The following is a 27,867-nucleotide window of genomic DNA, read 5'->3' as shown; positions in this document are numbered from 1 at the left end:
TATAGCATAAGTTTGGTGGAAAGAGGCCAGAAGTAAGGATATGTCAGCAAGAGTCAGCAAGGACCTTGAGTGAGTCATCTCCTATAGTATGCTCTTTATCTTTTTTTTTGGCATTTTGTCCAGACACCTTGTGATGTGATAGTAACAGTAGTCCCCCATTATCCAAGGCGAATATATCCCAAGCCCTCCAGTGGATGACTAAAACCACAGATAGTGCCAAACCTTTTATATGCTATGTCTTTTCTATGCATACATACCTATGATAAAATTTCATTTATAAATTACGCACAGTAAGAGATTAACAACAATAGCAATAAAATTGAACAATTATAACAGTATACTATAACAAAAGTTATGTAATTGTGGTGTCTCTCCAGTAATTTTTATATTTTCAGAAACCCACTCCTAAATCTGGGTAACCATTTCTTACTCTCAAGAAATGGCTTTGTGTCACCTGTTTCAGGGGACACCTTGCTGAAGTCTTCATATGGGCCCAGTGCTTTCTGGCACACCACATTGCTGTCAACCAGAACATGTTTTCTGTTCATGTCTCCCATCCACAAATTTAATGCCATTTCCATCTTACCTAAGTGCTTAACATGCACTGTGGCTGTAACTATTGTAGTTGGAGGTGCAAATCTAGCACAAATTTTTTTTTCCTTCACAATTTCACAAATAGAAGATTCATTCTTACCATAGATCTTAGCAACCTCAGCATGCTATATTTTTTTTTTCTTATTAAGTGGAGAACTTTCCATTTTTCACTTAAAGGAAACCCTTATAGCTTCTCTTTGGCATATCCAAATTTCCAGCATTACTACTCTTGAGTTTTGGGGCCATTATTAAATAAAATAAGTGTTACTTGAACACAAGCACAGTGATACCGTGACAGTCATGTGATAACCGAGACAGCTACTAAGTGACTAATGGTTGGGTAGCATATACATCCTGGATACACTGGACAAAAGGATGATTCATGTCCTGGCAGGATGGATTGGGATAGCAGGAGATTTCATTTAAAATTTTTGCACCACAGTTGACCCTAGGTAACTGAAACCACAGGAAGCAAAAATTACACTAGAAGGTTCTACACTGTACTCCGTGCTTTAAGCATAATTTTGGTGATGATGATAAAGATGGCAATTAAGATGATAACTACCGTTCATTAAATGCCTTCTTTGTGTAGGCCACTATTAGAAGCACTACATATGAAATCTTTTTTGCGAGGTGGTATCTCCATTTTACTGATAAGAAAACTGAGATTCAGAGAAGTTAAGTAGTTTGCCCAAGATCACACAGCTGTGTAGCAGTGCTAACATTAAAATGGCCAAGCCTGCCTCGCCAGCATGGCTCAGCAGTTGAGCATCAACTTATGATCTAGGAGATTATGGTTCCATTCCCAGTCAGGGCACATGCCCGGGTTGCGGGCTTGATCGCCAGTAGGGGGTGTGCAGGAGGCAGCTGATCAATGACTCTCTCATCATTGCTGTTTTTATCTCTCTCCCTCTCCCTTCCTCTCTCTGAAATCAATAAAGATATATTAAAACAAAAAAAAGTCCCAAGTCCTAGGAGCCTGTTTTTGTCCAGTTCTTTCTGCCTTCCATCTTTATATCCTCTATAAAATGCAATAGGTGCTCAGTAGATGAAGTTAAAAGGATGTGATATCAGTTTCCTGCTAGAGCTCATATTCGTCATTGATGGCTGTCTGTTTTAGTAACTTTTTTGCTTGCTATTTAAAGAACACTTAATTTTAACCCCAAAGCAAAAAAAGCAGCACTTCAGATTTCATAATATAAAATGGTCTACAGCAGCTATTTTTAATTTTGCTAATGAAAAGTCATGTAATATGCATAAATGTCATGACTCATCTTTTGGCTGGAATTTGGGTTTTTATCTTAAAGGTTTCTACTTAATTCCACCTTTTAGACTCTGAATCATAGTGTGTGACTTTCAGAGATAACTTCTGTACTGCTTGAATCCAATCTGACATTCTTGAGCAGTCCCAGAGGTAATGGAGAGTGCCCCTTGTCTCTCCATTCTAGTTACACATGTAGCTTTGCTGTAGTTTTCCAGATTTTGACATTATTCCACTATTAAGAAAGGGATACTGAGAGATGGAAGCTTTGCAGTTTATGGGAACGTAGTGAGTCCTAGTGACCAGTGTGTGGTCCAGGTCTTATAAGTGAGTAAGAAGTTCTCAGTGATGTTTGGTAATTAGAGAGTTAATGGTCAGCTCTCTAGAGCATATTGTTTCAGTGAGGCATCTGATACCCAGGCCTAGAGAGTTTGGGGAGAAGTGGACCAGTACCTCACCTTATCCTGTTGGCATTGGCTTTCAGCTGCTCCTCTGGTTTGGGGGGAAATAGTAGCTGCCAACCAGCCACACTGGCTATTTGTGAGGCCATTACTATTCTTGGGAAACTTAATCAAATAATTACACAAATAAATAAATCATCACCACTTTGAGAATTACCATGCAAAAAAAGTCTTCCTGGGCCTATTCATGCTGTTGCTCCCTACCTATTACCCAGTGCCACACTCACCCTTCTAACCTAGAAAGAATACCTGTTTTATTTTTATATATAAAACTCTTCTCCATCAGAGTCTAATTTGAGTCCTACTTCAGTGAAGCCTGTCCAGTTCAGCCTGCACTGATATTCTTTTCTCAGAACTTTATTATCACATTTAGTACTATTTTCTTTTTTTAAAAAATATATCTTTATTGATTTCAGAGAGAAGAAGGGGGGGCAGATAGAAACATCAATGATGAGTTGTCATTGGTTGGCTGCCTCCTGCACGCCCTGGACTGGGGATCGAGCCCACAACCCAGACCTGTGCCTGGACCGGGAGTTGAACCATTACCTCCTGGATCCCAGGTCGATGCTCAACCTCTGAGCCACGCCTGGCTGGGCAGTACTATTTTCTTTAATGTTCCCTCCCTACGGTGGAGGGGTAGACCCTCTACCTCCCCACCTCCATCTCTCCCTCCCCCTCCCCCCTCTCCCTTTCCCACTCATATTATGTGCTCCTGCCACCAGCTTTCTTTCTGTTCGTCAGATGCCAAGCTCTTTCCTGCACTGGGGCCTTTACCCTAACAGTTCCTTCTGCCCTCCAATGTACTTCATTCAGTTTCCATCTGATTAATTCCTTATTATTTAGATCTGTTTAAATTTCATCTCTTTATACAGGCTTTCTCTAACCACCCAATCTAAAGTAGCTACCCAGTTACTCATCAAGTTACCTTACTTTAATTTTCTCCTAACATATCCTACTATCTGATATTATATAAAATTGTTTGTTTCCTTGCACTAAAATGTAAACTCCAAAAGATTACCGACACCTGGTATAAAATTTTATGGGAGGGAAGGAGGGAGGGAGGGAAGAAGAGAGAGAGAGAGAGAGAGAACAGAGAGAGAGAGAGAGGAAGGAAGGAAGGAAGGAAGAAAGGAAGGAAGGAAGGAAGGGAGGGAGGGAGGGAGGGAGGGAAGGAAGGAAAAGAAAGAAAGAAAAATGGTTTGATGCTCCGGAACATTTCCCTCCTAAAGGAAAGGAGAAAGAAGAGGACCCAAGTTCCCCAGCTTCTCACTGGACTCTCTTGTTCAGAACACACTGCTGCTCACTCCCAGAGCTCTGCTTAAATTCTTTGCATAGTACTTTTATCTAGTACTTTCCTTCTTTGTTTTTACCTCATCTACTATATTTTCACTCCATAAAAGCAGAACTTCATGGTCTTGCTTGCCACTGTCTCCACAGTGCCTGCAGCAGTACCTGGCACAGAGAAGATGCCAAACATTTGTTGAAAGAAAGAATAGGGGATCAGGTTTACTTTGTTTTATGTAACAAGTGCCTAGAAACTTTAGTGGTTATCCTGTGAGGCCCTCTGAATATAATTGCTATTGGTAAATCTGTGTCCTCATTCTAGCATTTGGGACAGGAAAGCAATATGGAACCAGGAATCTTTCAAGAATGTTTTAATCCACAATGCAAGGTTGTTAGAATATGATCTCTGCAGCCTAGAATTGAGTATGATACAGGTTACCCCAGCCCCCATCCAAGAGAGAGGTCCAGCTATTTAGAATTCTACCCCTAAATAGCAGAAGGGAAGACACATTTTATTTTGATTCAATTCCAATTTTTATACATTCAGTGCATCAGTTGGCGAGTCAGTGGGTATTTATTGAGCCCCTTCAGGGTACAAAATAGTGCTTTGGTTGAGCTATTGAGTTTGAAATATTAATCACATTGTTAAACCAAAACTAAATCCCCAAGTAGTTGAAATGCTGTTCAAGTTGTTGGGGTACATTTCCTGTAGACTGTATTTTGTGATGATAGGCTTTTACTTAATAATATATGTTCCCACTTGGGCAGGAACAAAAGTTCAGTAAATAACTGAGGTGTTATTTTTTTACCAAAATGAAATCCTTCAGGAGTCTTTGATCATTAGCTTGCTTTCTGTCCAATTGTTGAAGGATTGTGTTGTAATCACTGTTGTAATCACCTTTTGGGTAATTTAAGATTTTTACATCTTGTAGCTGCCAGGAGTAGGGTAAAAAATAATAATTGCCTTTCCCTCTTTGGCACTAGTCTTTAAATTGGGCAGAGAAAGAAGGGGTATTATTGCTGCCTTCCAGATCTCCAATCTATTCAAGGTATGAGCTGAACAAGATATAATGTCTGGATCACAGAAATGCATAAAATCCAAAGGGTGCCTTGGCATCACCATCAGATGTAGACTTTGTGAAGGAAGCATTCACTGTGCAGATTCTGTTTTCATTGTTTGTTACTCTTTTCTTTTCAGATTTCTCTGTTGAATTCTGCAGTAAACCATCTCAAAGCCAGTGTTAAATCAGCAGCAGACTTAATTAGCCTGCCTGCCACTGTAGAGGGACTTCAGAAGGTAAGTGCTATGTATAGCCACTGAGATTAACCGACTACTGTAATTCTAGCTCCTTAGAAGTTTTCTTTGAAAGCCTGGCATTTGAAATCACCTGCTGCAGGAGGGCAGTAATAGAGCATATCACTATGTTCTAAAGATTTCAGAATATCTCTGTTTTGATCTGGTTCGTTGGGCCTTTAAATTTGCAACAGGTGACTTTAGCTCTGTTTTATGTGGGTGTGCACCTTTTTATTTGGCTCTGCAAGTCCCAGGATTGTTCTGCTGGGAATCTTATGTTAACATATGTGGGTTCGCTTTTCATCATTTGCCTTTTCAATTCATCATCCACAATGTCTTCATGAAAGCAGACCAATTGTGCATGAGAGTTGCTCTAAATTATTAATTTTTAAATTTTTAAAAAATAATTTGAAGATATGCAAATATTCAAAATTCATGATATGTATAAATGTTAGCAAGGATGTAGAGCAAAGGAAACTTTCAAACACTCCTGCTGGGAGAATAAATTGGTAAAAAGCATTTTGGAAAACAATGTCTATTATTTTGTAAAGGTAAAGGTGCACATCCTCCAAGCACTTCACCGCATATGTACCCTAGGCTCTAGGGCCTAGGCAAACAGTAATTTGGAATTTCTGTTTATTTGAGCCCTACGATTCAAGCCTAGAGCCGGAGGCAGTCACCTAGCAGATGAGTAATACATAGGCATCTTAGAGCTGGGTAGCGAGAGCGGGTAGGAAGAAGAAGGGGCCTACTTGGAACATAAGCAGCAGCCCCTGCAGCAGGAAATGGAGGAAGGGATTCTGGGGCAAGGAAATCAAATCTAGCGTCTTTAACTTGCAAAAGCTAGTGTGTGATAACTTTGACTTGATTACCTGCCAGGCTTTATAAATATATAAATTATCTTCACAAAGGAGAACTTTTTAAGCCAAAAACAGAAACGAAACTTGCTATTTTATAGCCACTCCACCTGTGTGCTCAGTCTCCATAGTTTGCTAGTTGTCCAATGTGGTCATCTGCTTATAACTTTAAATAAAAAAGTAGGGACAACTTTGAGGCCAAATGCTTCTTGCCATTGTTCTCAAGTGCCAAGTGGGAAAAAGGTAGGCCTCTAGCCTTTAGCACAGAAGCAACTCTGATAGTCTCACATTAGTGAAGGAAGGTGGTTTACTCTTGCATTCATTAATTTAGTAAACACTTGAGGAGCTTCTTCTGGTGTGTGCCAGGCACTTTGCAGTTGCTGAGAATACCAAACAATAACTTACTATCTTCTTGCGTCCTGATGGGATCATACAGCCAGCCAGTGAGTAGTCTCTAGCAGGAGGTGTCTCTAAAAGCCTGTAGCTTCTGTAACAACAAAGCTTGCATAGATAGCATCCCAGCTCAGAGACTTCTACCCAGGGTGTTTTCTCTTTGCAAATCTGTGCATTTATAATGTTAGACACTAGTTTTATTACAAGGGGCTCAATTTTGAAGTGGAAGTTCATCTCAAATGCCTAACCTCAGTGTACTTGTATAATTTTTTTAAATGTCGAAAATGTCATCTCTTGTTCTCTTGGATTCTTGGCTATCAATGTAATATAAAAGACCATGGTTTAAAATACTAATGTGACATCATAAAATTGTTAGTCTATTTTAATAAAAGGCCAATACCCACCAAATAGTAACATTCTTTTGAGCATTCCCTTAGGACAGGGCTTTTTTAAAAGATGGCTTCTGAGTCATTTTCCCAAGTCCCTGATACCACTTGGGCTCCTTAGGCCTAATGAAAGCAAAGTAAGCTACTACTACTCGTATCTAGCTCTCCTCAGTAGTTGCTGATGGGATTCTAAAGTAGAAAAAGAACAAATACTGCCAAATGGAATTTTTCCTTCATCTCTGCAATGCTAGTTTTCCTGAAGCCAAAAATGGTTTCACCCATTTTCACTCAAAAGTCATCATTTGCTTTAAACTCCATGGCAGTCTACAGTGTTAGCTCTGCCATCTGCCTGCCTACAGCAGGGCTTAAGAGAGGCAATTTGTGAGAGAGCCTTATCCATGGGCTCCAAATCTATAAACTAGTGGTGTTTTTTAAGGAAAGATTTGGTTTTCCTCTAGGAAAAGTCCTTTAAATTGGGAAAATTGCATGTTTTACATATATATCTTTTTCCTGTTAATTGTGTCAGTATAAGCTATATGAAATTCATAGTTTGAAGATATTTGAAATAATTAAAAGCACTGACCTCCATTCATCAGTGTTTAATGTAAAATGAAATCGATGATATATACACTTCCACTAGAATGGCTAAAATTGAAAAGACTGCAGGTACCAGTATTGAGGATATGAAGTAGCTGGAATTCTCGTACATTGCTGGTGGGAATATAAAATGGTATAACCATTTTAGAAAACAGTTTGGCAGTTTTTTAAAAAGTTAAGCAGACATCTACCATATGATCTGTCATCCCCCTTCTAGGTATTGTGATGACAAGCATATGCCCACATAGAGATGTGCACATGAATGTTTATAACAGCCTTATTTGTAGTAGCCAAATACTGAAAACAACCTAAATGTCCATCAACAAATGAATAAACTGCAATGCATCCATACAAGAGAATGCTCTTCAGCTGCATGCCGAGTAGCTACAACATGGATAAATTTTAAATAATTATACTGAGTGAAAGAAGCCATATTTTAAAAAAAAAAGTACATACTCACTGCTTCTCTTTACATGAAATTTTAGATAATGCAAACTGATATGTAGAGATAGAAAGTAGATCAGTGGTTGCCTGGGGACGGATGGAAGAATTACTAAAGGGCCTGAGGAAACTTGGAGGTGATGGATGTGTGTTATCTTGATTGTGGTAATGGTTTCACAGGTGTATGTATGTCAGAACTTATAAAGTTACGCATTTTGAACATGTGCAGTTTATATCAGTTATATCTTGATAAAGCTATTAAAATTTTTTAAAAAGGAAAAAACACTAATCTTACTACATGTTTCTATTCAGAGTGTAGCTTTCATTGGCAATACTTTAAACAGTGTCCATCTTGCTATAGAGGCAATACGGAAAACTGTGGATGAACACAAAAAAGCCATGGAATTACTACAGAGTAATATGGTAAGGAAATCTACAAGTGCTACTGAAAATTACCATACTCCTGCCTCCCTTTTTCTGTGTAGTAATAATAGTGATGCCCTACTATGTACCTTTTTAAAAAATACAGTGAACAGTGTTTATTGTTACTTTTACAGTCTGTAAATTAAGCAGTTAAGGTGGATAGGAAAGAAGAAAAGGAGAGTGGGGAAGTGTCTCAGTTGTTTATTGCTACATAACAAATCACCACACAACTTTGTGGCTTAAAACAGTACATTAGTATTTCTCACTATTCTGTGGATCTAGAACTTGGCAGGACTCTTAGACTAGGGAATGATGAGAGGCCAAGTGAAGGGGGTGCTCTAGAGGGTGAAAGGTCATCTGGGATGTTCAAGCCCCCAGTTGAATGTGGCTATGTGTGACCTCAGCCTACACCATGTGAAACAGAATACCCCCACCCCCGCTGAGCGTAGTCAACCCACAGAATCCTGACATATAATAAATTATTGTTGTTTTAAGCCACACAAAGTTTGGAATATTTGTTACGCAGTAATAGATAACTGAGACACAAACAAACCCCTGCATTGCTCAAGGATTGTTTTCAAATGTCTCTCAAAGCTGTGCCCATGTAAGCTGTCTGCAGTCATTCAGAGACCTGAATTCATCTAATGGGTACTTACCTCCATTCAGGATTTATGAAGGGTGAAAAGGATAGCACAGCTTCTGCTGTTGTGCTGGGGAGATGAGTTATACGTACTCAAAATTGGACTATTCAAGGCGTACAAAAGTTCCCTAGCTTCTCCACTCATTCCTAGATCTGTCGCATGTTGATTAATCTCTGGATGCCCCCTGTGAGAAGCTAGAATGTTCTGGGACCATTCTAGATGGTTAAGTAGACTTAGTAATTACTGCTTGCCATACTAACCTCCATTCCTGTTAACAGAATCAGCACTCTTTGAAGGAAACCAGTAGAATCAACCAGATTATTCCATCACCTTCAGCCCCATCAGCACTTGACAATAAAACCCACAGTGAGAATGTGAAACAGGTACTTTCTGTCTCTGACTTACTTCCCTGTGACCACAGTGGACTCTAGAGCAGCCTGAGTAATTTATGCTTAGTGTTGTGCCTCAGCAGGCATCTCGTGCATATATGTGCCTACTTGAGAGCTGAGCAGAGAGGGGTATGTGATGCTGTCTTAGGGATCCAAGATACTGTCCTATCTCTTGTTTGGCAATCTGCTTTTTTCCCTGCATGTCGATCAGTGGATTAAATTCCTTTTCACATCTTGAAAGACAGAATGAGCAGACTATCCTAAAACTTTTTATGAAAAGCAACAATCTGGGCAAGTTAAAGGTGGATGGATAGCAGATTAATTCAGAGCAATGGCTATTTTGAGCCACAGTAAATTCTAAGAACATTAGAAAGCATATCCTAAAAAATCAAGATTCTCTAAAGATTAAAGACAAGGAGAAAAAAGGATATTGAATTTAGAATCAAATTGAAGAGAATAAAGGAAATCTTTACTAAGAAGAATTCCTGTTCTGAGTTTAATGCCCTTTAAAACCGAGAGTCATCATTTCTATTTAAGTAGTAATCAGTAACTAAAGGATGTCAATAAAAATAATTGAATCTTGTACTAAATAATGCACTACTTGTTACGGTTTTGCTACATGAGCCAATTCAGTAATTGGTATTGTTCCTAAGGTAGTTTTGTTCTGACAAATTAGGTAAATGGACGTTTCAGTTAATAACCTAGCCATCTTTCCCGCCAGCAGGTGAGGTAAACATTGGGAAATCAATTCCCAAGCTCTCAGCTTCCTGGGACTAGAGAGTGAATCATGTAGGTAGTCCCCTTACCTCTTTCCCCCTCCTTTCTAGCTGAGGCCAAACAATTCCAGAGAGAGTAAACTGGGAGCAATTTAGAGTTAGAGGGACAAAGCAGAGACATGATCAATGGTCTAGACCAAGAAAAGGCGTTTACTTCAGTAACTTGACATAATAATGGTTGTTCAGTGCTGCTGGCCTCCTTGTCTAGTATACATCTTTAGCTGGATTCCACAACCTGATTTATTTCCACTCCAGGATATCCTGTACCTTCACAACTTTTTAGAGGAGGTAAACAGTGCCCTAATGGCCCTGAGACAGAGTGATCTTAAACTGGAGGGGAGGAATGAGACAGTCAGTATTCTTACCCAGAGAGTCAAATTGGTAGAAAGAGATCTGGTTGCTATGAGCAAGGTAGAAAAGCAAGCAAACCTGTCCTTCAGCATGGTAAGCCTTTTCAGATCTTTTGTGATGTGTTATGTGTTGCAGTGTCTTTTGTCTGTACGTGGATGACAGTCCACCACCTGTTCAGACAGTCTTCCGGCGTATTTGAGAGGCTGCCCATTTGCATTGTACCTAATCCTTGTCTCTAGTCCTGACACTAGCTCTGCGCTGTGAATGGCACAGGAGGTGTTGGTCCTGGTTTGGAGGGGAGATGTATAGAGCTTTAGTTGCTTGCCCAGGCCTCACCACAGGTTGTTGGCAGAGATGACAAGCTTCCTATTATGTTGTCAGTGACACATCTGGTAGGGAAGCTCTGGCACATTTTTCCAAGTGGGGTCTTCTTGATCTTTTCTTTTTTAAATTGTTAAGGGTGGGGGTGGGAACAATGACAGTGACAATAACTGAAGAATCGTTTGCCATTTCATTAAGCCAGAACTTGGTTTTCAGATTTATCCTGCTCTTTCTGCATATTAAGGAGATACTTTTGCATATAAGGTCAGGAAAGCCATTTAAAACAGATGAGATCTGACCAGCTCCTCAACTTAAGAGACCATTGAGTCCAGCCTCTCATTTTACATATGAGGAAACTGAATGACCTCCTAAGTCACCGATGTTGGCAGACCATGTGGTTTACTGGTTTTCATGTTATTGTGTGTTTCTTTAATCACCTTTCTCATATACTTTGTGCTGAGATCCATATGGATTGCTTTTTAATAGTTGCAATCCTCACCCTTAAAGATTTCATACAACAAAGACACAGGCATATATAAAGAAATGGAAACCAAATACAGGAAATTATACTGTAAATTTATGTAACCACGAAAGCTGGAAGCAAGCCCATGAGTAAAGTCAAACTGTGGCACATAGAAAGCAGTGTTTGAACTGGCTCTGCCACAGTGGAGCCTTGGCAAGTTGCCTCGACTTGGCTTAGAGGGTGGAGTAAGACCTGTTTCCTCTCGTGTTTTACAGGGGTGTGTAACTGACTACAAATCTGTGAAAATTAAAGGAGCCTTACTTTAAAAAGCCTTTTTGAATTCTGCTAAACTAAGTAGGGGCTAGGAATTTTGGATGATTTGATGAGTAGTAGGCCTCAAGGTTTTCAAGGCTTATTATGAAAACTTACCATCCCACACTTCCCCTACTGTCCCTCTCTTCCCCACTTAATTTTTCTCCAGAAGAGGAAATTGTTAATAGTAAGACCTGCCTTACTGTTTCTTCCAATAGTATCATTCCCGGTATGGTTCTAGGTTAAAGTTTTCTTGCTTTTTATACTTCAAAGTTTTAAAGTTTGTGAATGAAACAACTAGACTAAGCACCATTCTCAGCTTTGTATCTTGGTGGCCTTTCTCTCTCTCTTCTCTCATTCTCCTTCTGGTATTTCTGTTGAAAGTGTTCTGAGATCTTTTAAATAAGTTGACCAAATTGCTGAGAAAGTGCTAAATGTTTACATTTTAATGTTTGCCTTTAATCTTCTCTTGTTCTTTTTACCCTTTAAGAAAGGTGAAAGAGCTACCACTCTGAAAAGAGAGTCTTTGCATCAGGTGACCAGCAGAACAGATACAGTAAAAATCCAAAGCATAAAGGTAAATAACAGGAAGCTTACTTTGAAGTAAAAATAAATGCACCAGCATCTTTGTACTTTTGAACTACTGCTGCTTTCTCAAAAGGAGCTACTTTTGTCTCATTTGCAAAACTTCAAGACAAATTAATTAGTGTATTAGTATATTGAATAGGGAATACTTTATCAGGCACCTACCTAGTGCCAATCACTCTGCTAGGAATTGGGGTGACCACAGTGAGCAGGATAGACACGTGAACCGTATTCTGGTGGAGTTCAAAGTACATCAGTCAGAAAATCATTAACATGTAATTGAACAGATAATTAATCACAAATATGATAAATGCTAGAGAGGAAAAGTACAGGGTATGATGAGGGCATTAGCAGAGATGAAGAAGGCTTTTCTAAGGAAATGACTTTTAAACTAAGACAGAAGGTTATATGTACTGATGGGTAACAGTGGCTTAGATAATCTAAAAACGGTGACTAACCTAAAAATTTTTTTTTTATTTTTAAATTGCAGTCTCAGAACTTACATAGTCTATTTAAGCCTCAGCCAGTTCCCTTCAACTTGTACCTTTCCCTTTTGTTGTTCATCCCAGACATGTTGTCAAGATAAGCAATCTCTGATATACCCTGTCACCTCAGGAGAGAAAGTTTGCTTGCAGCATTCTCTGTGATTAGAGTGTTGTTTAATACTGTAAGTCTGAGCTAAGCTAAAGGAAAAATCAGGAAGATTGTGACTGAGTCGCTAAAATACCATCTCAGATGCATATTACATTTGACAAATTCAGATATGAGGGTCAGAGAAAATGAACTTTGAAATGAACCAAATACAAGCAGTTTTCAATGTAATGTTTTCCATCTATGTTTTTTCTTCCTTAACAGTTTTGTATTGTCAGATAAAAGCCTCATATATTAAAATGTTAATGCTTTATAAGCTAGGCTTTTGTTGTATTTTCTAACTGCTGCAAAGAAAATTTTTTTAGAAAAACTTCAACTGGAGAATGACAGGAAAAATTCAAGAGCCAGATATAAGTGTTGAACAGAAAAAAGTAACAGGTGGTTACTGTTGAAAAGTAGTTCAGGTTTTTTAACAGTAAATATCAGAATAAAATACAGCTAATACATATTTTTGCCTGAATTTCTTGGCTTTACTTTCAGACCTTTTGTTTTTCATTGTCGTCTCAGTGTATGAGTCCCTTTGTGCTGCGTCATGTAAGCATCCTAACCATATGTCATTTCTTTTAGCATAAATTCTTCAAGCAGTTAGGACCTAGTTTTAGTTACATATGCTCATATATTAGCTCTCTAAATAAACCAAGAGTGACCTAAACAATAACTATTAGGGTAGAAATAAAGGCAGAAGAGAAATAAGTAAATATATATTGAATAAAAGAAACATGTAATGAGTTTATATTCTAATTAAACACAGGATCAGGACCTTTCGCCCTAGCCAAAGCAGTTAGAAACTGGCCTCATAGAAACCAGACTTCTCTCCTTTTATAACTAAATGTACCTTTATATGCCTCTCTAGATCATCATGGGGATGAGGCAGGGTATAAGGTAAATAGCTTTTTAAAAAGATATAAATAAGACTTTGAATTAGAAGTATTAGAGCTTCTTCTTCATGTTCCTATCAGTTCCTGCCACCAGTTGAATCATCACCATGTGGGGAGAGAAGAAAGATCAGGGGAATATTTGTGGTTTGGTTGCTTTTTTTTAACATGATAAGAGCATAAAACTCTACCTAAAGTCGTCTATTCACAAAGTGAAGTAATATATTCAGGGAAATTATTTAGTTAGTGTGAAATCGTTCCTAGAAACCAATATCCTACTCATTTAGGAAATAGGTGTCACAGAGGCACCTGATCAGGGGGACATTTCCTTTACTGCTGACACAGGCATTCCTTCCCCCATCAGCCAAATGTTCACAGTGAATCAGATCATCTGTAGCATAATGTTCCCTTAATGGTCTAGGCTCAAATCCAGCTAGGCCCTCATCAGCACTGAGTACCGAAGATATCTCTAGTATTTGTTGATTCATTTCTTCATTGCCTGTACTGATAGGGAATCTACTGGGGGTCAGGCACTACATGCTAAATAGGCTCTGGGAACATAATAAAGAATCAGATGAAGCCTTGCTTCTACCTTAAACCTCTGTGATCTTTGTTTTGGGCAGAAAGAAGATAGTTCGGATTCTCAGGTATCCAAGCTAAGAGAGAAACTACAGCTGGTCACTGCTCTCACCGACAAACCTGAGAGCCACAGGCCTCCAGAGACCACCCATGCAGATTCTCAGGTATCCAAGCTAAGAGAGAAACTACAGCTGGTCACTGCTCTCACCAACAAACCTGAGAGCAACAGGCCTCCAGAGACCACCCATGAAGGTGAGATATTCAGGGCTGGCTTCTGAATATTTCACGCAGGCTTGAGCAGCTTGCCTCCCACATGGAGTGGAAAGGTGTTCCAGCAGGACTGATTGAACCGAGTGAATGATGCCTGAGCGCACCGAGATGAAGCTGATACACTTTGCTTTCATTTAGAAAAAGCCCATTTGGTACATGATTTGTACTCCAGTCTATTAAGGGAAGAAAGGGTAATGTTTAGCTGGAAATAGACTTTTCCATGCTGTCTGCATCCAATTATAGGCAAAAAAACATTACTGTCATAGCATGTATTAAACCAACTAAATGTTTACGGAAGTCTTTTCATTTTTTTTTAAGTGCATAAAATTTACTTAAAAATAAATATTAGTCCTTCTGAAAACCCATTAACAAATAATGATGGGATCATTGGGTTGGAAAGGACCTTGGCTTTAGGTAGGGACATACCTAGTCAATGTTGGCAGATATATCAATTGGTTTAAGCTCTAGGAGGATGTAACCAAGGCATTGGACTATGTTGGCTTTTATCCCTAACCCCCACAAGTATTTCTTATATTTGGGAAAGCAATACAATCTCTCTTACTCTTTTGGGTGGGAGACAGACTACAGTAGGAGGACTTGTCACTGTGCTACACAGTTGTATGGTAGCACTCTATCCGCACCAGCTGGTCTGGTGGCACATTTACCCGATCAATCTTATAGCACAGCTCCCAGGGTATCAAATATCCAATGCTACTCTCACTTGCAGCGTAAACTCTTAACATCTAAACGTGTATAATGCTTACTGATACTATAAGATCTTCCAGTGAGACTGCAGCTTCAAACCTTAATAATATAAATTACTGATTGATTTTCCCTTACCCACAAAACATATTCAATCCGTACCTTTAACTTAATTTAGTCACTATGCTACTTCTACTCAACTATTTCTCTTTTATTTTTCAATTATAGTTGACATTTAGTATTATTTTATATTAGTTTCAGATGTACAGCATAGTGGTTAGACAACCATGTAATTTACAAAGTGGTCTACCCAATATTTCAAGTACTCTCTGGCACTATACATAGTTATTACAATATTATTGGCTATATAGTATTGCCTGTGTTGTACTTTACATCCACATGACTGCTTTTATAACTACCAATTTGTATTTTTTAATCCCTTCACTTTTTCACCGAGCTCCCCAACCCCCTACCCCTCTGGCAACCATCAGTTTATTTTCTGTTTCTGAGTTTGTTTCTGTTTTGTTTATTTATTTATTTTGTTCTTTAGATTCCATATATAAGTAAAATCATATATTTGTCTTTCTCTATATGACTGGTTTCACTTAGCATAATACCCTCTTGGTCAATGATTTTCAACTTTTTTCATCTCATGGCACACAAACTAATTACTATAATTCTGCGACAGAACAAAAAATATTTTTTGCCAATCTGACAAAAATATAGGTATAATTTTGATTTATTTACAATGATAATAATAATTACCTACCCTTTTTGCCCCAAAGTGACTTTTTTTAAAAAAAACAGATGCCTATACTTGTATATAAGGATTTCTGATACCAAGAATTAACCAATCAGATGCAACCTTATTATGTGATGTAACCAATAAGATTCAGCTCTATTATCTGACCTATATATTTATGATTCAAGCAGGGCATTCACATGGGACAGCTATTGTTGTGTTGGCTGTTGTCATTTTTTTATTTGACAATCTAAGGGAAAAGAGGTCAGTGCCCCTGACTAAATAGTCAAGTATTGCATGTTTTAAAAATTCTTACAGCACACTGGTTGAAAATCACTGCTGTAGGTCTATCCATGCTGTTGCAAATGGTAAGATTTCATTCTTTTTATGGCCTAGTAATATTCCATTCTATATATGTAACACAATTTTTTTATCCAGTCATCCACTGATTGTCACTTGGGTTGCTTCCATATCTTGGCTATTGTAAATAATGCTGCAGTGAACATAAGGGTGCATTTATGTCCTTGAATTAGTGTTTTGGGTTTCTTTGGATATATACCCAGAAGTGGAATTGCTGGGTCTATTTTTAATTTTTTAAGGAACCTCCATAGTGTTTTCCATAGTGGTTGCATCAATCTGCATTCCTACCAGTAGCGTACAATATTTTTCTTTCTCCGAATCCTCACCAACATTTGTTGTTTGTTGGTTTATTGATGATGGCCATTCTAACAGGTGTGAGGTGATATCTCCCTGTGGTTTTAATTTGTATTTCTCTGATGATTAGTGACATTGAGCATCTTTTCATATGTCTATGGGCCATCTATATGTCCTCTTTGGAGAAGTGTCTATTCAGGTTCTGCAGCCATTTTTTAATTGGGTTGTTAGTTTTTTTGGTGCGGAGTTGTGTAAGTTCTTTATAAATTTTGGATATTAACCCCTTATCAGATGTATCACTTGCAAATATCTTATTTCATTCAGTAGGTTGTCTTTTTGTTTTGCTGATGGTTTCCTTTGTCAGTGATTTCTCTTAAGTATATATGCAATTGTCCTAAAAGGTGACCTTCATTACTGGTTTAATTTGGTGTCAGGTTTATAGTACTAAAACCATACGTGTTTGTTACAGAGCAAGTACAGAGTTTTACATCAAAGCCATCAGCATTGCCAGAATTGCCACAGTTTGTCATACACCAGACTGAGAAAGCTGTCCAGCTAAGATCTGTCTCCCTACCAGGAATTTCTAGCATCAAAGGTAAATGTTTATACCATTGAGTAATAAGGGAAATGTTCACACTTGATCTTAGCCAAAAGGTCGAGAAGTGATGGAGGAAGGGAAACATTAAAAGTTATAACTTTTTAATTTTTTTAACTTGCAAGAAAAATAATTATATCTAACATTGAGCACTTCTTATGGGCCAATATTTTATATGCATTGTATTATATAATCCTGATTAAAAATCCTGGGAACATAGCCCTGCCCAGTGTGGATCAGGGGTTTGATTCCTGGTCAAGGGCATGTTACCTGGGTTGCAGGTTTGATCCCTGGCCCCAGTTGAGGTGTGTGCAAGAGGCAGCCAATCGATGTGTCTCTCTTACATTGATCTTTCTCTCTCTCTCCCTCCCTTTTCCTCCCCCTCCCTCCCTCTCTTCCACTCTTTCTAAAAATCAGTAGAAAAGATATCCTCAGGTGAGGACTAATAAAACAAAAAAATCCTGGGAACATAAATATTCATGTGTGATGCCCATTTTACTGATAGGAAAACTGTCTAAGTCCATACAGCAAATAATTAGTTGAGGTAAACTTCATACCAAGGCAATCTGACACCAAAGTTTGCACTCTTAACCAATGTACTATATTATCTCTCTGGTAATGTTTCTAGAGTTTTCATGCATTCATTGAGTGCCTAATTAGACCCAGTGCTAAGCAGTAAGAGTACAGTATAAAATACAGCCTCACATTCCTCACAGATATAAAAGTCTAGTGGAAAAGGCAAACAAGAAAACATAATATGGTGAAATTAGCAAGATAAAGTAAACGTTGACCCTATTTGTCCAGGCCCTCCAAAAATGAGGAGTCCTTTGGCTGAAAATCAGAAAGATAAACAGTAGGAAGGATCAGCAAGATTCACAGAAAAATGTGTTTGTCTTGCTTCCAACAATATATATTCTGTCCCTCATCGTGATGTTTGGATCTCTTGATTTTGCATTTGCTAACGCCTGTCCATCTACCTTTGCCTGGCTCTTCACCTCAGCTTAGATACCATTCCACCAGGGAACAATTTCTTACTTCCCAGGACTAGATTAGGTTCCTTCTGTGTATGACCTCTTATATTTTGTTTGCCCCTGTTTAGTATATGTCACTCTGTTATAATTTCCTGGGGAGACATAAAATTTAACTTTACTCCCAGTCCCTAGCACAGTGCCTGGTACATGTGAATATTTGTTAAGTGAATGAGTTATCTACAGGTTACAATTAAAGCATAAAAGACCTAAATTTATTTTGCCACTTAAATGCAATTTTTTTTTTTCTGTCTCCAGTTTTTTTCTTTCTTTCTGTTTTCTGGGGAGACAGGAGAGTGTTGTGTTTTTTGACAATACAAGTTGCCTCCTCCCACTCACCATTATTACTTCAAGAATTGATGAGAATGAATGGAGGAAAGTCTGTTAAGAACAAGCCATCTTAACATTTGTACTTCAGTCCCTAACATAAGTTTTACACACTTCTGAATGACTACACTTTTGAAATGACCTGGAGCAGCAATCAGATTTTTATTTGAGTACTGCTACCAAGTGCATAGCACATTTTATAAACTTATGCTTCATATACACACACAATAAAACATTTTTCAGCGAGCCACTTGGTGGCAGGCATGGAGAACAAGCATCCCACCTGTTTTTCTGGCTTTCAAGGAGCTTTTGAGACTATATAGCTGCTGCTTTGCTAGGGCTATCTTAAGAGTGAAAGTAGGGCCTTATTCAGAAGCTTGTCTACAAAACTCCTTGATGGACTAGACCTTGCATTTTAACTGTTTCCCGCTTCATACCATATCTATTCTTCCTAAGTCCCAAACAGCAGAAGGCCTATTAAATCTAAGTGTGAAGTTGAATAAATGAAGAAAGGAAAAAAATTTAGGAAGATTTTTAAAGAAACATAAGTCTCATTGACTGTCTTCTGGTATTAGAGACTAAATCTAAGTCATGAGTAGGGACACAATCAGGTTCTTTTTAAATGTTTTATAAATAATTGGCCCTCCTAAGTATGTTCGTTATGGGGTCCTTGAGAAAATACCAGAAGAAACTGTTGATAGAAATTCTCCAATCCTATTGGCTCAAATAATATCTTAGAAATAAAAAAGAATATATAGATCAACTGATATTATTGCTGTTTCTCTCAGCTGGAATAGAAAGAGGGAGGGGAAGGGAGAGGGGGAGGGATAACTCTTTAACGGGGGAGGGGAGAGGAAGGGAGGGGAGGGGAGGGGAGGGGAGGGGAGGGGAGGGGAGGGGAGGGGAGGGGAGGGGAGGGGAGGGGGAAGGGGAGGGGGAAGGGGAGGGAGAGGGAGAGGGAGCACTAGTGAGCACAAGTGCCTGGCATCATGTACAGTATATATAGTAGATATAGCTTTGAAGAGATACAGAGTGGGGCAAAAATAGGTTTATAGTTGTGAGTACACGAAACAGTTTATTCTTGTATTATTATTTATTAATTATTGTATTTGCAATACAAACAACTGTAAACCTACTTTTGCCCTACCCTGTATAGTCCTCTGGTTGTTTTTCATTGAGATATAATTCACATACTATATTATTTACTCTTTTAAAATGTATAATTCAGTGGTTTTTAGTATATTCACAAGTTTGTGCAACCATCACACTATCTAATTCTAGAACATTTTATCATCCCAAAAAGAAACCCTATACCCATTAAATAGTCATTCCCTATTCCCCTTCCACCAGCCACTGACAACCACTAATCTCTCAACCACTGTCTTTTTGGATTTGCCTATTCTGTGTATTTCATATAAATGGAATCATACAATATATGACCTTATATACGCTTCTTTCTTTCAATATGTTCCTTTGATTTAGCATAATGCTATTAAGGTCCATCCATGTTGTAGCATGTAACAGTATTTCATTGCTTTTCATGGCTGAATAATATTCCATTGTATGGATACATTTTGTATATCCGTTCATCAGTTGATGGACATTTGGGTTGTTTCTACTTTTTGGCTCTTAGAAATAATGCAGATTTGAACATTTGTATACAAGTTTTTGTGTGGACAGATGTTTTCATTTCTTTTGAGTATATACCTAGGAATGTAATTCCTGGGTCACATGATAACTCTTTAACTGACAATATGCCAGAGTCTGTTTTACAAGCTCAGCTCCTATCAGTTAGCTCTTTAAGCTTCTGCAGTCCTTTTCACCCCTTCAACATAAGAATAAAATCTGAAAAATCTAAAAGGAAGGCCCTGGACAGAGAAAGACAGTCTACTCATTATTCTGTGATTACCTATCACTGCTTCTGTTTTGGGAGGTCAGTGCTGTCCTCTCATTCTTAAAGGATCAGGAATTCGTCTTTCTGATTTAGCCATATCCTAACCTTTACCTTTTAGAATCAGAGTCTGCAAAGTAGCTTTCTTTTTATAATTTAGCTTTAATTCAATTGAGGCTACTTTTTAAACTGTTAACTAAACTTAGCTATATGTATATATACATATACACTTTTTGCAATTTTTTTTAACAGATCTTCAGGATTTATTCCACAAGACTGGCCAGAACATGGATGAGAAGCTGACCTACCAGGAAATTAAGAACTCCTTAGGTTCTGCTATACCAGCACCAGAGAGTTTGAGAGTGTTTGATGCTGATGGAGATGGAAGATACTCATTCCTGGAGCTAAGAGTAGCTGTAGGTGTCTAGCCTCATTGGGCATATTTAGAAACGGATATATATACTGGGCTACCTGATATCTACTCACCTAACAAAAACAACCCTTCTATTTACCTGTCAGTTTTCCAAACTATTGTAACAGACACATTGCCACCTTTTAACTTGTTTGAAAAAGCTACATAAAAGTTATTTTTTTAAAAAGAAGATCAGAAATCTATGATTTCCTGAAACCAGTAAGATCTTAATTCTAAAATTGCCAGAATAAAAGTCAAGCCCCCTTTTTTTCTCTTTTCCTTTTTTGAGGGAAGGAGACCTTTTAAAACTGGAAAATGTGTATATAGTGAGAATAAGCCACCTTTTATATTTTGCATAAATTTGCCTTAAATTAACTGCACTTTATACAGACTCAGAAAATGTCTTTCCTTTAAAAGATAGACTTTTTCTGTTTGTAAATATTTGAAATGAGAGAGTTCTGCATATTTTGTGGGAAGTAGGAGGAATGGTGTGAAATAGGATGTGAACAAATGACTTATTAAAAGTCGCTAATTTGATCTGGTGGCGGCTGAAACAAGGTCCATGTCTCCTTCAGGCATCTCTTTTAGGTGCTGCCATGGGGTTTGGTCTGGTGGCCAGAGGAATATATTTAGGGAGTAGACACTGGGGACAGTGTAGCCTCCAGGCTCAGGAAAGTAAGATTTGGCTCTTTGTTTCTGTCCCCTTAGCTAATCCCAACCTGTGAACCAGAGAAGTTTTCTTGGGCATTTTTATTATTTTCTATTCTATTTCAGGGTTTATGAATATAAAGTTATGAATATAAAGTGGGGAGCTACATTTTTCTCCCGGAGTGAGCAGGATTCACATGCGTGCGCGTGAGCACACGTCTAAAAGCTGTGGCTGACTTCCACCTCCGATATTACATCCATTCTGAATGGCAGGGCTGAAGTCCCTTGGCCACTGTCTCAGCCTAGCTGCCCAGGAGCTTTAAGGGAGAGCTATACCTCTAATTCTGACCCAGGAAACTGAGATTTTACGTGGGCACTAACCAAGAACCTAATATGTTCCTCTGGGGGCTAAAGCCAAATAGGTTGTGAACATACTGGGTTTCTTCATAATTATCAGGTCAGAAGCAGCAGGAAGCTTTATGTCCAGAAAATGCCGAACAGTAGCAAACAGGCCTGGAACATTGGGCTTCACGTGATGGTAGCAAGTGTTTTCAAATCTAATATAAGCAAGTGTAATACTTTCCCCTTGAAACACTCTGTAGCCTGGTACTAAAGGACCGTGGACTGGAAGGAGTTTTACCTCCATGTCACCTGTGTGTGCTGCATTGTTCTTAGAAGGAATCTTTGAACAACACAAAAGGAAAAAACTTTGCAAAACTTAACTGTGCTGTAGGCCAAGTCAGGGAGAAACTAGAGAAGCTTTTGTGGACTGACTTCTTTAGTGGAGCTCATTTCCACTTTAATTTTTTCCATTTTAACTTTGTACAAGTTGCCCAGTTAGCCATAGATGCAGCCAAACATCCTTAACTATTTAAGGGCTGGTTTTGTTTTGGTTTTTTCTTTATATGATATTTAGCTTGGTGTAGGCTAACCTTGATTTTTTTTTTTTTTTTTTTTTTTTTAGAAATGTTAAAAGTTAGTTAAAGCAAGGTGAAGTTTTTTCCCATGAATGTGTCTGCTTATCACATATGGCTTATGCTTTTCTCTCTTTAAAAATATTTTTTTTCTTGCCCATCCAAGCTATTTCACTTTCTTGGAAAGGTTAAAATATAGTAAATAATTAGCCTGGCACTTTAGATAACTTGAAGATTACTCTTCGGGCTACCTTCCATGCCCCCTCCCTTTTTTAATATATGAACCCTGACGGATTTTGTAACAACCAAATAACATTCTAGCAATAAATTGAATTATACTGCTATATTTGTATATAATGTACCATAAATAGTATGTCTGTACCTGGAAGGTATTTTTTTGAGAACTGATTTATATGAAATATACTTGAGGGTAATGTAGCTTGTCCTTTTTAGTTTCAAATTCTTATTCATAGGCAGATACTTTGAGGACGCCTTAACTCTTTGTTGTATGTACTTTTCTTTTGCATCGGATAGCTATCCGTGGAGGAGTCATTTTGTTTTTTAGTTTATCATCTGTTCTTACCTCAGGTGTGTCTGGCTAGCATCATCCCTGAGCCAGGATTATAGTACCATCCTCCCCCCCGTCCAGTTTGGCAGAGGTGTCCCTGCTATACTCTCAGATTTGTGAATACCCTTGTCACACAGCCTGAGGAAGTGCCCTGTCTCCCAGGCAGAACTAGGGCATCTTGAACTCCTTTTCATTGGCCTAAGAAGAGCCTCAGAAGCCTATTGTTCAGTGTTAATTTGGGATTTTTATTTGTAAATTGTCTTAACTCTAATCAGGCCTCACCTGCCACATCTCAGCCCTGACAGGGAGGTCAATAGTAGTGGTGAGTTTGGTTTTGGTTTCGTATACTTTGCCCTTTTCACTCTGGCAGCTCCTGCTGCTGTTTTCCCAAGTTACCCAAAGCAGTGCTGCTTGGTCCTTTTTTTCTTTTGTCTTGTACTGTCTGGTACAATGTTTACTTAAAGGGCAAAAGGGTTTTGTAGGAAGAAAACCAAAAGAAGAGAGAACCAGCTTGGGCATGACTGTGGTGTTGTCTTAAGGGCAGAGAGGGGCCTGGCAGTTAGGAATGTGTCACAAACAGTAAAGCTAAAGAACGGACACTCTTCACCTACTGGCTCCTGTCCCTCCCATTGGCGTTTCCTCACTTATGTTGCTGGACAGGACACTCAGTGTCCCCGCTGGTCTTGCTGGTCACAGTTAAAGATTCTGACTGTGATGGGCTCATACTGGTAATGGCCTGCTGTTGAGTTGTTTTTAGTGACAGCTTTCGTTTGCTACACACCTCATTGGCTTGCTTCCCAACACCAGCAAGATGTGGTCCCTCCTTTCATATCCAAACCAGAACACATTTGGGAATTCCTGAGACTTTATAGAGCATGTATTGTATGTTATATGAACCTAACCTACCTTGTTGTTTTCTCACATTAAGAAATGTCAATCTACTTTGCTTTAGTGGAGCTATTTTGGTAATGTATAAGCAGTTTTGGTTCTGTTTGGAGAGTGATTTCAAGGTTTCCATGACGATTTGAACTTTGCTTATTTCGTATCAGTAATACAACCATCTTAATTTATCTCAATAAAACATTTCCTTTTTCTCCCACTGTGTCTATGACTAAAGGCCCTCCCAACCCTGATTACTAAGTAAAAATAAATATATATATATGTATGTATGTATGTATCTGCTTTGATCCCTAGTTTTATGGACTCCTTGCTCCTCTTGAAAGCAAAGACAGATTGTGGGCACAATGTTCAGTTGAAGACTCTGACAAACACAGAATTTGGCCTGAAGGAGTGAAGGCTGCTGCTTTGGAGTCTGTAGGTTGGGAGGGGGGAGAGAGAGAGATGAGCGAGCCCCTGTTCCTGTATCAACTGCAGAAGCTCCACTTAGGGCTATCTTCTATGTTGAGATTCAGTGTAAGAGCATGTTTATAAGAAATGTTCCACTGCCTTTAAAAAAAAAAAAAAAAAAGGGCTTGAAATCCATTGCAAGAGAGTGGTCATATAGGGGCTGGAGCTTTTTGGCACAAAAAAATAGAAAAATTAGCTCTACATGGTTGCTAGATTCTGGATTACACACACACAATCTGGATGGCCTTTCCCCTCAGGGATGACTACATAAAGCTTAGCTCACTTGAGCATCTTACCAAAATTTATATCCTGGGAAAGACCAGAGCTTCCTTACCTTTAATCTGGAACCAAATAGTATTATCTTGTCTCTCTTTTTAGGATCGTTTCCAGAAGGTACAAAAATTATATAGTGGATCTTACCTTTTGGAGGAGCAATAAATCCCTTTGAGAAAGATCTTTTTTTAAAACTGGATACATTTCATGTATTATTTTAGGGGCTTCACTGACCAGCCCTTCCCCCAAGCCACTCCACGGACCAAGTTAATTATACCCTACACACACAAGTCATTTGCCAAGTGTTTTCTAACAAGACATCATTAGGGAAGGGACACCACGGTGTATGGTCAGAAGATCAGGAACTTTGAAGCCAGGCAGATGTAAATTTGAGACCTTGCTTTGCAACATAACAGTATGGCAAATGCCCTTGGGAACTGTCTCTTCATCTATAAGTGGAGAGTCATTGGCAGTGTTTTTTATTACAAGTAATATAGAGACAAAGAACATGAGCCGGCAGTGCAATGTGGCTCATGGATCTCAATGACCTGTTTTGCCTGTGACATGACCACTGTGAATCACTGTAGCTCGCACACCCTCCACAACTATCACTTGGCAGCTGTGCTTAATGTCCCACAGAATGGCAGTGCCTTTGGGTGCCTACCCCAGGGTCAAGCACACATTTTTGGTCTTAAGTAAATACTGGGTAGAGGACTGTTGAGCCCATCGCAAGTACTGGTTCAGTGTGTCTTTTCATAGCCAACCCTTCAATTCCCATTTGTGTTGGTGATACTCAGTGACCTTCAGTTTGGTTTGCAAATTGTCCCCTTCAAACAGGGGAAGGACTTTGCCCTTCTAACAACAAATGAGACACAAGGGAGTCAGGGACTTCTTTTAATGTTTCATAATGTGACATCTGGATGGGCCCTAGCCTGTGTCAATACCACCTCCAAGGTTAGCTCTGCCCAGATAGCTCCAGCTTCCACCTTCAGTGAGAGGAGGCTACAATTCTGAAGCAAAAGGCTTGGCATTGAAGCAGTGGTCTCCATGGGCCAGTGTGGGGAGGGAATGGGAGTGGATGTTCCTTTCAGGACAGTCGGCCAGAGGGTAGGAGACAGAGTGGTTCAGCATTGGTGGTAGGTTACACAGGGAGAGGGCAAAGGGCACCTCCTGAAAGATGGGAATCGGGAGTGGGGAGCTGTTCTGGGACCGAGGCATTGGGGTAGGTAAGGGAGATGGCGGGACTAGCTGCAATGCAGGTTGCAGTGGGACAGGAGCCTCCACCTTGGGGTTGCTCTGTTGAGCAGCATAGCTCCTCTCAGGGCTGTCCAGCTCCCACAGAGGATCTGAATTCTGGCCCTCAGTCTCAGTCTTGGATACAGTAGGGGAAGGGCCCATGTTGATGGCTGCATTCATGCCATAGTGCCTTCGCTTGTTAATCCAGTACAACAGTGGGCTGTAGGTGAACGTAGCAGCTCTCATCACCTCCACCCACTCCTGGGCACGCGCTTCCCGCCGCAAGTTCTTCCTCCAATGCAGAAAGAGAATGCAGCCACCAGTTAGCACTGAACACAGCCCCAGGAATCCGAAGTACAGCGAGATCCACACTAAGGCAATAAGAAAGAAAAGCAGGCGAGCTGGCTGATAGCTCTAGCTTGGAGGCCTGAGCTGTTTCTCATTCCTCTTAACCCATTCATCAGTCATGCCATCCACTCAGCTACTCGCTTCATTCTTCCCCTCCCTCCTCATTGACTTCATCATTCTCTTAGTCAAAACTAGATTTCCACGGAGCTTAAGAGGCCACCCTAGCCCCTTATAGATTAGGAAAACTAGGTCGGAGGGGGGAATGACCTGCCCAGGCTTAGCCAAGCCTCTGGTTCCCAACCCTGGACCCATCCAATCCACCAGATGGAGAAACCTCACTAAAAGCAAGGCTCTTCAAGGAAGTAAAAGTTTAACAGTAACAGTTGACAGGGACACCAGTGTCCCATCCCATTCTACCTATTCAGTTGTGATAATCCTAGGGTATTCATAGTAGCCCTCTGCCCTCAAGGAATCCTTTTGAATTCTGGAAGAAACCATGGCCTAACTCCTTAGCATTCCTCCATGCAGGCAGCCATTGCAGCATCCATGCAAAAGGTCTTCCCTGGGTGTTCTCCCAAGCTAAGGACACGAAGCAAGGGTCAGGAATTTACCACCAGGGAGGCTCAGGTCCTTTGGTTGGGAATCCATAAGGCTGAGCTTTGGTACCTTGCCTATGGCTCTGGAGAGAGGGAGCTCACCTACCCATCTCTCCAATCAACAGGGGGCCTTGGAATGCCCAGGCCCCATTGTTTCCTAAAGGTGAGGTCACTCTGGGTTGTGAGCATTGAGCATTCTAGGGGCGGTGCTTGTGAAGTCTTGGGTTGATAGGGACTCCATCTAATGTGTCATAGTATAATTCTGCTTCTATCAGGGACTAACCTAGCCACTGAATTGTCTGCCCCCTACCTCTTATGGTTAACCCACAGAGCAGCCCCAGGAAAGGGTGCAGGTCCCTCAGGGCCTTATCTATGTTGCTGGGCTTTAAGGAACAGTTGGAGACCTGTTCCCAGTGGGAATTGGGGCAGGGAGCACACACAGCTTTGGGCAGCCCTACCCTCAAGATGTTTGTGACCAAGTCATGAGGAGAAAACCTGCTCAAGGGAACTAAGTAACTGATACTTCCTTTCTTGGCTCTTACAGTCTCATTTTTGTTTCATTACTTTCCTTCAACAAGTGGCATTTACTGGGCACCAGGTCCTGTGGGAGATCCCCACTTTCTGGCCCTACATCCTATCCAGCTTCACCTTCCTCCCCATCCTTCACATACCTTTCCCTTCTGATCAGGCCAGACTCCTTACCTGAGCCTGCTTACTCCGCTGGAGTTTTGCCCATACTGCCTCCACCTGTGAGGCCCTTCCCCACTGTCCCCCATGGAACGCCTGCTTATCCTTCACCCCCCATACTCTGTACTCTGTGGCAAACGGTTGTTTCAGTTGGCTTCCCAGAATCCCATCACTTCCGGTTTGAAGGGGCTTTGAGAAGTGTCTGGTACAAAGCCCATCAGATGCTTGAGCCCTGGAGGTAGATCTCCCCACCCAGCAACTCATCCCCTGGGCCTGCTCGGGTTAGGGGCTTACTTGCTCACACCTCCTGAGGCAAGTTGATCCATTTATGGGCTGCCCAGTTAGAAAGCCCTTCCCTAGTTAAGCCTCCCTGTACTACTCCTGGGCCCAGCTCAGCTTCTTGGCGCCATTTAATTGCGTCCCTTTTTGTGGCCCCCTCAGCTTGTGACTTGGGCACTATTTAGCACGGACTTCTCTCCATGTTCCACTTAACCCTCAGCTTTCCTCCTACCTCCCTGGCTCCTGCTTTGCAGTCTCCTTGGCTGTTTTCTCTTCTTTTCCCTGATCACTAAATGTTAGCGTGCCCTAGGGCTCAGTCCTTAGCCCTCCATCTACATTCATTCCCTCAGGATCTCAGTCACTCATAGCTTTTTTTTTTTTTCCTTTTTATTGAATTTATTCAGCTTACACTGGTT

General features: G+C 39.9%; 2 protein-coding genes across 3 annotated transcripts in view; one reads left to right on the top strand and one right to left on the bottom strand.

Moving 5' to 3' along the window:
- The window catches only part of EFCAB14 (EF-hand calcium binding domain 14), a 35,816-nt gene extending 12,032 nt beyond the window's left edge, over positions 1–23,784 (top strand). Inside the window, exons 4-10 of one of the 2 annotated variants that reach the window (XM_081144026.1) lie at positions 4,799–4,897; positions 7,881–7,991; positions 8,911–9,015; positions 11,735–11,821; positions 13,979–14,186; positions 16,772–16,897; positions 20,396–23,784. In XM_081144026.1, the coding sequence (XP_081000152.1) occupies positions 4,799–4,897; positions 7,881–7,991; positions 8,911–9,015; positions 11,735–11,821; positions 13,979–14,186; positions 16,772–16,897; positions 20,396–20,571 (912 nt within the window). In that variant the 3' untranslated portion in view covers positions 20,572–23,784. The remainder of the gene's footprint in view (positions 1–4,798; positions 4,898–7,880; positions 7,992–8,910; positions 9,016–11,734; positions 11,822–13,978; positions 14,187–16,771; positions 16,898–20,395) is intronic. The other variant, XM_081144027.1, reaches the window with a different exon arrangement.
- A 1,523-nt stretch (positions 23,785–25,307) lies between these two features.
- TEX38 (testis expressed 38) lies at positions 25,308–26,537 on the bottom strand (the record flags this gene model as incomplete). The annotated part of the gene is made up of 2 exons (XM_081144068.1): positions 25,308–25,912; positions 26,501–26,537. 2 exons carry the CDS (start codon positions 26,535–26,537, stop codon positions 25,308–25,310), a joined length of 642 nt encoding a protein of 213 aa, XP_081000194.1.
- Positions 26,538–27,867: the final 1,330 nt, after the last annotated feature.

Source organism: Miniopterus schreibersii (assembly GCF_964146895.1).
Source record: "Miniopterus schreibersii genome assembly, chromosome: 8".
In the NCBI taxonomy this organism is placed as follows: domain Eukaryota; kingdom Metazoa; phylum Chordata; class Mammalia; order Chiroptera; family Miniopteridae; genus Miniopterus; species Miniopterus schreibersii.
This window is presented reverse-complemented; position numbering and strand designations above follow the sequence as displayed.